At 40.2% G+C, this 13,417-nt stretch overlaps 1 protein-coding gene across 1 annotated transcript in view; it reads left to right on the top strand.

Moving 5' to 3' along the window:
• The window catches only part of DNAH11 (dynein axonemal heavy chain 11), a 190,318-nt gene that overhangs the window by 9,808 nt on the left and 167,093 nt on the right, over window positions 1–13,417 (top strand). Inside the window, exons 4-8 of the mRNA XM_048510934.1 lie at window positions 2,517–2,706; window positions 5,106–5,205; window positions 7,438–7,649; window positions 10,312–10,545; window positions 12,712–12,879. Of these exons, the coding sequence (XP_048366891.1) occupies window positions 2,517–2,706; window positions 5,106–5,205; window positions 7,438–7,649; window positions 10,312–10,545; window positions 12,712–12,879 (904 nt within the window). The remainder of the gene's footprint in view (window positions 1–2,516; window positions 2,707–5,105; window positions 5,206–7,437; window positions 7,650–10,311; window positions 10,546–12,711; window positions 12,880–13,417) is intronic.

Below are 13,417 nucleotides of genomic sequence, written 5' to 3'. Positions count from 1 at the left end.
CAGTAGAAGCTAGTCAACTCCCTGCACTGGGTTATCTGGGTTGCAGAAGGGTCACAGCTTGTTGAACCTCAAGCAATGGCATATTATTTTCCAACTTAAACTTTCCTATTGTAGACCTGAAAGCCTGAATCAAACTTTGAGAGAACAAAAATCTGCACTAAGAGACTCCATTTCTTGACAGGCTCTTCTCTTGAGATTCTATTTGCCTCTCAGTTCCCTTCTAAATATATTTTTCTATCAGTCAACTGTTCCTTTTCTATTCTTTTTTTTTAGCTCTTAGCTGCTTCCACTAATCACTGACTCTTTCTCTTCATATTTCATTAGTTCCTCACCAAATGAACAGGGAATGCCCTCTCCCTTCTTAGACTTCTTTTGGCTTGTCTGAGGATCAAAATACACAATATGTGTGACATGTCGAGAGGTGGTTTGTCATAGATGGGATCGGTGCGAATTGGTGTAACTCAATTTAAGGATATCAGGTTGGTTGGATGGTGTGAATGGGATTATTCTCCTGCATTATTTTCACTAGCAGGGGGTTGTTTTTCTTGTGTTCCATGAATCCATCTAAACCAGGGGTAGGGAACCTGCGGCTCTCCAGATGTTCAGGAACTACAATTCCCATCAGCCTCTGTCAGCATGGCCAATTGGCCATGCTGGTAGAAAGAGTCTGATGAAACAGGTTCCATTGATCTAGGCAATCCCTGATATTGACTACTCTGTCTCTCTCAAAAGGCCCTACGGTCAATTAAATCTTCCCATGTTGAAATCATTGGTTCTAAGCTAAAATAAAGTGGTTAAATGTTACACGAACAGGCCAATAATTAACTTGACCAACCAGGACTGAAATATTTTGAATCCTTCTGTCCATTTAAATATGAGAAAAGACCTGCTCATAATCTCAGAGGGAAAACTTCTCCCTTGGTAACAATAACTAGGCATCAGCTCCACAGCTTGGAAGGCTTCCAGATTGCTACATGTTCTGTATTGTTTTTTCTCTTACCATACCTCACATTTGCTTTATAATTTAGCATTAAATGTCACTTTTTAAATATGCAGAACTATTAGACACACTGTTTATGCATAGTTGATAACTTTTCACAAAGTATTTTAGCTATCTCTCCACAGAGGTTAAGGAAAATACTGTGATTTAGAGGAAACTGGGAGGGGAATTAGCAAGTACAAAGCTAATGATTTATACGCTACCTATAACACACCTGTATTTGTAACAATAATGTGTGTAGCTTAATAGTTCTGTTTGAACAGAGAATTGCAAAATTCAGGCCCTTTTCAGGGAAACTATAGCATGGTTTGCTAGGTATCATAGTCATCTTCTTCAGGGTTCAACAGAACCGAATAAATAGACTCACTTAGATTTTATGTGTGAACATGTTCGTTCGTTCGTTCGTTCGTTCGTTCTTTCTTTCTTTCTTTCTTTCTTTCTTTCTTTCTTTCTTTCTTTCTTTCTTTCTTTCTTTCTTTCTTTTTCTCTTTCTTTTTCTCTTTCTTTCTTTCTTTCTTTCTTTTTCTTTCTTTCTTTCTTTCTTTCTTTCTTTCTTTCTTTCTTTCTTTCTTTCTTTCTTTCTTTCTTTCTTTCTTTCTTTCTTTCTTTCTTTCTCATATTTATACCCCGCCCCTCCCCAACTGGGTTCGGGCCAGCAACAACAAAATGAACAGTTTAAAATGACTATACAAAATCAGTCAGTCATTAAAACATTTATATTCCACTTCTGTTCTATCCTAAAAGACAGCATACAGAGATATCCCAAACAATCTTCTATTTAGGAACCTCCTCTATTTTGTGTTTTGTTAGACCATACCCTTAGATCATAGTCATAATTAGCTGATAATAATAACATAAACTAAACACATATTTAATATGTGGCATTTTTCAGTGTAAAAGAGAAAGAGTCTGTATTCAGTTGTACTTTTGAAGTAATTATGGGACACAAAACATGAAGGTGATGGGTACGTTAACACTCTGCAGAACCATATATTATAACATCAGCACCCAAATAGTAAAACTAGGGAACTTATTTGGAGAAGTCAGATTCAGAGTCAAACCAAGTGTGACTGGAGAATAAAGCTCGCTATAAGGTTTAAAAGACATATTACAGTAACACAGAGCCCTAAGTCTGATTGAAACTGTGTGGGAAGGATAGAGGGGGTTTATCTCTTTTATCTCCATATGGTTTTGCTAATTGAACCAGAAACCCTGCCATCAAATACTTAAAGGAATAAAGATGTGTCACTATATTTTACTGGTCTTTTTCCTTTAAAAGCCTGTAACAGCATGGAGAACCCTTTTTTGGTTTGTTTATATGGTGGTGAAAGGGTTAAAACCTCCTCAGTTGACCTACTCCCAAGCAAAACTTTGCATGGCCATAACTGAAGTTTAGCAAATGCTGGAAAGATTCAGTAGCAGATCTTCCAACCTCTCAAGTGTTTTGACTTTTGATAGCCTTTTCCATTGTATGTTACGGCACAGGAACACTGCTATTTTTGTCCATACCTTTCAGGCAAGATTCTTACTCCAGGTCAGTGCTACATGCAATAGAATCCATGATTATCAAGTGGTCTCATCAAATACAAGATATTGTGGAACAGAATTCAGCTCAAACTCTTCTTTGTGGCTTTCACCCGGATCCAACAACTGAGCTCAAGTTTTGGAAGGAAAGAAAAGATAATCTGCAGTATATATATAAGCAAGTATGTAATCTGCTGTGATTTATGAATATTTGGATGTTGGTTCTGTAAACTTAGTGCATATTGCCAAGCAACTTACAGTTTTAGAGAGAAGTTGATATGACGAAGTCAAGCTGTAGAAGTCAGGAACATTTGACAAAATTTGGATCCTGTCTCATAATTTACTTGTTTACATATCTTCATGACATGATGCAATTTTTGGCGAAAGCAAGTTTTATTCAGTTTACGCACATCCTTGTATGGGAGCACAACTTTGCTTGCTTTGTTCATAAACTTGTTCCATTGGGTTAGAAAGCCTCCATGTTGTCTTCAGCAAGATGCCATGTTTCAGCAAGATGCCAGCAGTGGCGTAGTTTCTAAGAGAACATAAGAACATAAGAACTAGCCTGCTGGATCAGACCAGAGTCCATCTAGTCCAGCATTCTGCTACTCGCAGTGGCCCACCAGGTGCCTTTGGGAGCTCACATGCAGGATGTGAAAGCAATGGCCTTCTGCTGCTGCTGCTGCTGCTCCTGAGCACCTGGTCTGCTAAGGCATTTGCAATCTGAGATCAAGGAGGATCAAGATTGGTAGCCATAGATCGACTTCTCCTCCATAAATCTGTCCAAGCCCTTTTTAAAGCTATCCAGGTTAGTGGCCATAACCACCTCCTGTGGCAGCATATTCTTAACACCAATCACACGTTGTGTGAAGAAGTGTTTCCTTTTATTAGTCCTAATTCTTCCCCCAGCATTTTCAATGAATGCCCCCTGGTTCTTGTATTGTGAGAAAGAGAGAAAAATTTCTCTCTGTCAACATTTTCTACCCCATGCATAATTTTATAGACTTCAATCATATCCCCCCTCAGACGTCTCCTCTCCAAACTAAAGAGTCCCAAACGCTGCAGCCTCTCCTCATAAGGAAGGTGCTCCAATCCTTCAATCATCCTCGTTGCCCTTCTCTGCACTCTTTCTATCTCTTCGATATCCTTTTTGAGATGTGGCGACCAGAACTGAACACAGTACTCCAAGTGCGGTCGCACCACTGCTTTATATAAGGGCATGACAATCCTTGCTGTTTTATTATCAACTCCTTTCCTAATGATCCTCAGCATAGAGTTTGCCTTTTTCACAGCTGCCATGCATTGAGTTGACATTCCCATGGAACTATCAACTAAGACGCCCAAATCCCTTTCCTGGTCTGTAACTGATAGCACTGACCCCTGTAGCGTGTATGTGAAGTTTGGATTTTTTGCCCCTATGTGCATCACTTTACATTTTGCTGCATTGAACTGCCGGTGCACTCTGATCTGGAGGAACCGGGTTTGATTCCCAGCTGTGCCGCTTGAGTTGTGCAGGCTTATCTGGGAAATTCAGATTAGCCTGTGCACTCCCACACACGCCAGCTGGGTGATTTTGGGCTAGTCACAGCTTCTCGGAGCTCTCTCAGCCCCACCCACCTCACAGGGTGTTTGTTGTGAGGGGGGAAGGGCAAGGAGATTGTAAGCCCCTTTGAGTTTCCTCCTCCTCCTCCTCCTCCTCCTCCTCCTCCTCCTCCTCCTCCTCCTCCTCCTCCTCCTTCTTCTTCTTCTTCTTCTTCTTCTTCTTCTTCTTCTTCTTCTTCTTCTTCTTCGTATAAAACTGCCAAAAAACAGAAAGCACAAAGTGCAATTTAAGATATAACAGATTTCTGTAAGTATTTTCTATCCATGCTGTCCTCTGTTTCTCACACTATGTTTTCTTTTCCCACTATGTTGTCTGGGCACATAGGAAATCAGGAGGAAACTGACTGGATTGAAAAGCAGTGGTTTGCTGCTAAGGGAATAAATCTGGGCAGTATTCATCTATGTGCTGTCTCTTCCCAACCTTCTTTCTGCCCATCTTATCCCTTTGCAACAAACTATACTTTGCCAAACTGCTTTGGAAGGAAACAACAATAATTGCTTTTTGGTTTGACTCTAACATCAAATTACATTGTGTGAAGCATAACGATAAAATCAGATTCCAGTAAATTAACGAAAGGGAGGAGAAGTGAGTCCTGAACATTCTTCAGGCGTAATTATATAGTGGCGATTCATGATTTGGTGTGGGAACCATGCCAATGTTAAAATGGGTAAGACCTGAGTAAGACCTGTGGAAGCTAGTCAAGCAAATTTCTCAAGGTACTAATAACATTTTCCCCCTTTTTTGGCCACTTTTAATCCTTGAAGTGTTCCATAAAAGAATGCTAGGATTTATTTGGATTGCAATTTATGTTTTAATTTTCAAGTGGGTGCTCACCTGTTCGTGAAACTTGTATGATTCATTGTTGTAAAACTTTGCCCATCCTTTTCTGTACTTGAGTGAATTCTTAAAAGTATGAGTACTTACAAATGCATGAAAATGTTTTGCTAGGGGAGATCTCTTGCACTTTTCTAATTCTAGCTACAGAGTCCTGTTGTTCAGAAAATTATTAGGATCTTAAAAGCCAAGAACAGCAGCTATTATCCTATTTTTCAAGACATATACAAGGAGGTAAAAAATGGTGAGTGTTTTGTGAATAAAATGTGTATGTATTCTATCAATGTATATTTGTTATGGAATGATCTATAATAGTGTTTGATGTATGACTGTAAAGTAACATTAATAATTAAATGGTCAGTGCTCCAGAATGTATTCACATTAATGCAAGCCATCCTGGTTTCTAAGCTATCCTCATTATTTTCTAGCCTGGATATATTCTTCCTATTAAAAAGGGGAAATATTTATTGTATATTTTATGAATATTATTTTGAGACTGTTAAGTTCAGTGACTCAGTACATAGCAGAGGTGTAGCTAGGAAAAAATTGAGCCCGAGACAAAATCTGAGTTTTGTGCCCCCCACCCCATATGGGCGGCCACCCTCCCCCACCATGACCAAACAACCTTTTTTGCATTAGGTCATCTCAAAGTCACCATCACATTATAGAACATGCCCCAACACACAAATCTGAACACACCCACGGCTCCCTAGTTTAAACAACATTGAAAGTGATGCTATTTTTGAAGGGGGGAAATCCACCCTGAAACAGCATCACTATTAATGAACCAACCTTCACCAAAGTTGGGTGGTATCAGTAGATGAAACTTCACCAAACTTGGCTGGTATCATCAGGAGTGTAATTTGACTATAGCATGAAATTTTGGTGCTGCTAGCGGCCTAATAACTCCGCCCCCTGCTGGCCGGCAATGTAAAAACACTAAAATACCACCAAAATTAGAAATGAGCCCAAATTTTTCTGCGCCCCTAATGGTGGGCGCCTGGGACACTTGTCCCCGAATGTCCCTATTGTATCTATGCCTCTGGTAGATAATTTAACTTCTAACATAAAAATAGTTACAGTCCTTATTCAAGCTGGTGGCTTAGCAAAGTGGTTGATGACTTTACCATTGAGTTTATTGACTCATGAACAATGAAGTATTTGACAGAAAACTGCCATGTAGAATTATGTATCTTGTTCAGGCCCATACTTTACTTGAAGTAACAAGTAAAGTGTGAAGTAACAAGTGTGGTTCTAGACCCTCACTTCAACCATATAGATTCCCTCAGATATAATGGAACTCTTCTCAGCTGATGGCCCAACTGAGTGACTTTTTCCCCTCAAAAAATGGGGAGGGTTGCATGAATTGACTACCTGCACAGATAGGCACTGGTGTGGACTGGCTGCTTCATATGTGAGATTACGTGCAAGGGGAAGGGAAATGCCTGCTCTTTTACCACTTAAAAAGAAATTTCACATTTAGCATGTCATTTGGGTTTCATGTTTTTTGTTTTTGCTAGGAGTTTGGGTGGACTCATATTACAAGGCATTCAGGTTGAACAAGGATCTCATCACATAGATACTTTCACATGTTGGGGAATGTGGAAATTGGTTCTAACGGTCTTCACTTTATGGAGTATTTGAGCTTCTGCCAATTTTGAGTAAAAATGATGATGCTCAAAAAAAAAGTACTTGGGGGAGAAAAGTTAATTTACTCTTCTCATGGTTGATTTAGAATGAAGGTACATTATTCAACATCTTTTGAGGCTGAAAGCAAGAGCAGAACTGTAGTAGGACAAAGTTTCACACATAAATTATCAGATTTACAGCCCCATTCAAGCCAGGGCTATGGCTGGCTGAACCACACTGTCCGGCTGCTGGCTATGGCATCTGAACCACACTGTCCGGCTGCTCCCATAGTGGTTTCCCAGTGGCCTGGGGAAAAGCCACTGCAAAGCAAAAAAGCCTCCACATCTCCAAGAAGCCCCCATGGGTTTTAGTAGACTTACACCTCTTTTATGGTGGCTTGTCTAAACTGCTGGCCACCGGGAAGTGGCAAATGACATGGAGGAAGCCATCTAATGTTGGCTCTTCTCCTGGCCCACCCCCGCTTTACCAGCAGTGACAAGGGTGCTGGGTCACTGGAGCCACACCCAGCACCACAACCCAGCATTGAGTGGGGAGGTGTTCCACCAGATTTGTGCACTATGCAGAGATAGAAACTTGGAATACCATTTTCCAGCATCTAGGTTCTAACTTGGTCAATCATACATAAGTGAACATTGTGGTGGAAGGTCCTTCCTCCAATGCTCCCTTCCTGTCCCCTTGTCTCTTAGTGCCCTCCCTAGATAATCCCACCAACCATTGAGAGTACCACACACTTTGAGAACCAGTCGCCTAAAATAGTCATTTTTTCCTTTTTCAAAGAACTCTCAAAGTATTCTCTATTTAATATTTTTATTTCATTCTCTTACAGCTCTTGTTGAAGCCCAAGATGTCGAAATGTACTTGAGACCTCTGGAAAGACACATTCAGTGTCTTCAGGAGTCAGAATTTCCAAAAATACATACTTTAATCCCACCTTTATTCCACACAATTTGTCTGATCTGGTGTCACTCCAGGTTTTATAGGATGCCAGCACGAATCATTGTTCTCTTACAGGAATTCTGCAATCTGTTCATTGACCAGGTAACACGAATTACGAATAACAAAGTATATAAGTATTTAATCAATAAAAGCTGATCAATATAGAAATATTTTAAAGACAAGAGAGTATTAGTTTTCCCCCTAATAAAATTCCCATTTTCAGAGGATTTATCATGAATTGCCTAGGTCCTGGGGGAGTATTTTTTTACAATTAAAGCTGTATAATAACTGAATAATTATAGTAATAAATTCTGTTCTTTTATGTTTTATATTAAAAATACAATAATCTGTTTATCTGAAAAAGAAGAGGCAGACTTTAAAGATTATGTAGCCTTTTACAAACTATTTTTCACATTGTCAGGTAAGTGTCATATCCATTTTTAATATATTTTTAATAGGGAATTAATTATCACATAGTGAAATTGATAGCAAGATCTATTTGTTTCAAGACAATAGGGCTTGACAAGTGAGTTTATTGCTGAGTTGTTTAATAACCCAGCATCTACCACTAAATGGTTGTATTTGTTAATGTGATGACCCACTTATTTATCACAACTCCTTCTGCAAACCAAATCTCTCTTTGCATTTACTGACTGAAAAAAATCAGCTGTGACTTTTCTGTGTAGTAAAAGGTGCTGTTCACTGCCAGTCCCACTCCTTTAGTTGATAGGGTTTGTGATAACTCAAGGATTAGCAGTCCACTGTTTTCAGTGGAGTTACTCCAAAGCATAGGGTTGCTGCTGTAGGCTATAGGTTGTTGCTTTGGTTGCTGCTGTAATCTATAGTACTGCAATAAAGTTCTATTACTATTATTGCTGCTAGAGAATACATCCTGTTGAACTCTGTGGAATTTACTTCTGTGGCTGTGCTGTTAAGACATTTACCACCAGTGTCACATCCAAGAAGGTTCTATTTCCTCTTGGAAGGTGGCCCTCAGGATACTGGTCTATATTTTTCATCCAAGTGTGTTGATCTGCCATTTTAATGGAACAAAGTAAAAATCTCCACTCTAAGGACTACTGACACTCTTGGACTACTGACACTTTTTGAAGGTATGTGGTAACTTGTCCTAAAGTGAGAGGAACCATTGGAAGTTGTGCCCTACACTACACCTTTCCATTCCCTCAATATGTTTAACCATATTCCATATCCTGCCTTATGTGTCATAATGACATTCAGTTACTAAAAAATTACTAAATTAATTACTGAATTACTAAAAAAATAAACTTCAAAGCAGTTTTAATTTTTCTCCCCCAGCCTGCTCTGGATTCCTCTATAGTATCGCCTTGTAGCCAGGGGAAACTGGGCAGCAAGCCGGTGAACATTGCAACAGGAGCAGAAAGAATGCCATAACAGACAGTGGAGACAGAGGCAGGACCAGAGGAGGACCTGCCAACCCCACTAGAGGAACCACCAAAACCTATGGGGCAGGTGTGGTCTGGGACCAGCTTAGAAGGATAGTGATATTTGCCTGTCACCGATGCTATTGGGCATGATGAAATTCTCCTGGGCTTTGCCTGAGTGTGCAGTCCCTGTGCTTTAGGTAGCCCACAGTTTTTCTGCCCTGCTTACAAATGCAAAATTGTAGCACGTGATGTCTGATTTCAAAATGAACCAAATATGTCTCCTGCTCTGGCAATGAAAATAATTTCAGAGGTTAGTGTTTATGGTTAAAAGTCTGCACATATCACAGACTTCATCCCCTCAGGCTCTCCACTGAGACCTTTGCATCTGCCTCTGTTAGCTAGGTACCTAAGCTAAACCACTTAGGGGATGGAATTCCTGGGGGAAATTTCATCCAGTGTGGACTTCTTTAGTTCAAACTGGCCCAGAACCAGATATGCGGCAACACCACCACTAAAGGAATTTCATGTATGGAATTTTCACACTGTAACGTTGGAAGAGATGGTCTCTAGCCCACCTTTGCTGAGTGCACGTGTGTGTCAGAGTTGTTGCCCCCCTTCTCGGGTTTTTAATAACTGTGTATCTTAGCAGTCTACAGGCTTATGTGGGCTGGAGTCATTTATAAAAGGAATTCCAGCCCTTTCAGCACTTTTATTTGTAAAAAGAGTTTCCACTATAAGTCTAATTTAAGCAAGAAGCACAGATAGTTAGGAAACAAATGATAGAACAGGAAAAGTATACAGGAGGATTGCCCTCCAACTTGGTGATGGGCAAATTGTATTTTTGGCACCTTGCAAGTGAACCCCAGATTATTGATTACAGGAAAGGTGACAATTTAGATGCTTCACTGGGCTTTCTCAAATCATCCATCCGTCTCTGCTCCGGACTCCATTGCAGTGTAGAATCAGATTACCCATTCCAGCAAACAAATTTGTATTATTTTAGAGTCAGATTCATCCCCATTCATAACAACATGTAGCTTTTACTTGGCATACATATGTAGATTCTGGAAATTCATTATTTGATTCACTTTGAATTTCTTGTGGTGTTCTGTGTCATCCTGCCATGTCAATGGATTTCTCTTCAGCACATGGTTTGGTGTAGGGTACTTCATAGACAACACCTTCATAAGTGGAACCTATTTTATTCTGTCTAGCCAATTTTATTAAAATCAGACCCTGAAGACCTTTTATATGTGCATAGTCCCTTTAGCTTTAGTTATTCTTTTTGGCCATGACAGCAGCATTAACAGTAACAAAATACTATTTAAGCTTTTGTTTAAAGTATCTTCTTTTTTTAGGCTGTGTCATATCTTTCACCAGAAGAACTTATGAAAAGAGAAACTGAAGAAACTTTGGAATATTTGCAAGAGGCTCTTAATATTTTGCGGAGTTTTAAGGAATCCTTCTTCAGTCACAAAAAAATAATAGCAACTTACTTCAGTAACAACCAAGAGTTTAAACCATGGGATTTTCAGCCACAGATGGTATTTGCCAGATTTGATTTGTTTCTAACCCGCTTAGAGAAAATAGAGGTATTTTTACAAATTTCTGTTATGTACCAATATTAGAGTCAAAGAAGGCTACATGAAAAAAATTGCCTTTTAATTTAAAAAAACCCCTTCATATATTAACTTCCTATAGTTTTCCATGTGATATTAAGAAGAGAAGAAGGAGAGAAGAGTTTGGATTTATATCCCCCGTTTTTCTCCTACAGGAGACTCAAAGGGGTTTACAATCTCCTTGCCCTTCCCCCCTCACAACAAACACCCTGTGAGGTAGGTGGGGCTGAGAGCTCCGAGAAGCTGTGACTAGCCCAAGGTTACCCAGCTGGCGTGTGTGGGAGTGTACAGGCTAATCTGAATTCCCCAGATAAGCCTCCACAGCTCAGGCAGCAGAGCTGGGAATCAAACCCGGTTACTCCAGATTAGATACACGAGCTCTTAACCTCCTACGCCACTGCTGCTCCAATTAAGTATTGACATTAATTTGACTTATAGTACCATCCTAGGCAATTACACCCTTCTGAGTCCATTGAAGTCGATGTTCTTGGAAGGGTATAATTTTGCTTAGGATGGCACAGTCTGTTTAGGCTGGCATAACTCTGCTCTGAAAAAAAAAATCTTCAAGTTATATTTTTATATTAATCTAAAAGCTGGAAATAAGCATACTATATGCAAGAATAATGTTTGAAAAAATAAACATAACCAATGCATATATATTTAGAAGCAGAATTCAGTAGGACTTATAAATAAGTGTCTATAGAACTGAAGCCTTATCGGAGGCTTCAGGGATAGAGCGGGTTATAAAACTAAACAAGAAATAAATAAATAAATAAATAAAATCTTAGGCCGTTTCCGCACGGGCGGAATATGGCGGCCTGGGGATGGCAAAAACGCCGTCCCCAGGCCGCCATTCGCACAGGGGGCGCAGCTGCTTCGCAGCCGCGCCGCCCTCACGCCGCCCGCCCAGCGCCGAGCCGGCGTTTTCAGAGTGCGCTGGGAAGCGCACTTTTCTGAAAACGCCGGCTGGAAGCACGGCAGCAGTTTCCCGGCGCTTCCCCCCCCCCCACTCCCTGCCTTCACTCACCTGCTCTCCGGCCCTCCGGCGCATCGCCAGGGCCTGGGGACACGCCCCCCTGCAGAAGCAGGTGGGCAGGGGAGGCGTGTCCCCAGGCCCCGGCGATGCGCCGGAGGGCCGGAGAGCAGGTGAGTCGACCGGGCGACGGCGCCCAGCGGCGCCGTTGTCCCAGTTCTTTCTGGGACCGTCCATGCGGACGGTCCCAGTGTTGTTGGGTCGGCGTCAGAAACGCCGACCCAAGCCCTTCCGCCTCCGTACGGAAAGGGCCTTAGATTTCTTTAAGTAAAATTAATAGAACTATTAATACTTTGAATAGTGCTACAGCCACCCAGTTTCATAATGAAAAGACATTATTTCCAAAATGTTATGGGGTGCCACTTATTCTTGACACTGTATGTCATGTTATGAAGTTCTTCCTGAGCATTTCTTCTTTTCTTCAGTTATTTCAAATTAGAGTAAACGTTCGTTTCTTCCACAGAGAATTTTAGCTATCATACACACTTAAACTTGTTTAGTAGTTATTTACCATTCTCTGAGACCCTGGGAACTGTAGTTCTATGAGGGAGGCCTAAGATTTTCTATCAAAGAATTCTAAAAAAGTTTTACGATTATTTTGGGCCACTGCAACAGTTAAAGTGGTATAAAATAAAGAAATTTGTAGAGTAGTTACGTTGTTACTTAATGGAAGAAAATGCAGTGAAAAAAAGTATGATTTCTCCTGGAAGTGCTGCAGGAACAATGAAAATAGCTCTGAAAATAGCACTATAGCTCATGCTGCCTCTTTAGAATAAGAGTGACTTCTTTATAGCACCTAAACAGATCTGGGGCCAGAGGGAGGGATATTTCTTGCAAAAGGTTTTTTTCTTTTTGTGGCAAGATACTGTTTTTAAGAGTACACCCATCTAGAACTACGGATTTCCTTTATCCAATATTTTCATAATAAATACAGTATGCATGTAACAAGCTTCCAATTGTTCATTAATCTTGCCTTGTACAAAAGTATGGTGCAAGCAGGCTGTAAGAGCAAATTATCTGATAGGTGTGAAAGTCTAAAGGCATATTTCAATCTGCTTTTTCATTGTATGAGAGGCCTTAGATAATGATATTGTTCATTGTTTTAGGATATTTTTGTTACCATGCTTGAATTCGAAAAGCTGGAGAAGCTAGAATTTGGTGGAGTCAAGGGGAACGTTTTGAATGACCAAATATATAAGCTGAATGAAGAATTTATGGAGTCATGTACAATTTTAAAAGAGAAAACGTACAACCCCTTAAACTACAACGATGTGGTAATATTATAATTCCTGTATTTATTTTTTTGCCCTTGATAAAACTTTTAAGTAGCTATAGTTACAGGGACTCTGAAGATAAGCTGTTAACACGTTATCTTTGAAGCTTTTTTCAAGCCTCCCCAAGCCAACTGGAAGCCTCTCTGAGGGGGGCACCCAGCTCTTGGATGGGGCTGCTCATCTCACAATGACAAACTATGGTTGGTTTGTTAACTTCAAGATGTGTCTGGCTTAAGTATAGATGACATTGTATGAAACTTGAAATTAAATACAAATATTTCCTAGGAGGCCCAGCAATAAAGTCTGGAGAACATTTTATTAATTTACAATGCAATTTGTATATCTTAGGCGTGGTCCTCATCTGCAGATATCTAAATCCATGCATTGGGGCTACATTTACCTCAAACAGATTTTTCTGCAAACGTAGGGGGGGCCCTGTATTTGCAGAAAAAAATGACTCTTAAAAATACATTGGGGACAGGGTTTAAATCCCTGCTAAGGAAAGGGCGTTCTCTGAGCTAGCACAGAGAATGTACTT

The sequence above is a fragment of the Sphaerodactylus townsendi genome, linkage group LG11, assembly GCF_021028975.2.
Source record: "Sphaerodactylus townsendi isolate TG3544 linkage group LG11, MPM_Stown_v2.3, whole genome shotgun sequence".
NCBI classification, from domain to species: Eukaryota; Metazoa; Chordata; class Lepidosauria; order Squamata; family Sphaerodactylidae; genus Sphaerodactylus; species Sphaerodactylus townsendi.
This window is presented reverse-complemented; position numbering and strand designations above follow the sequence as displayed.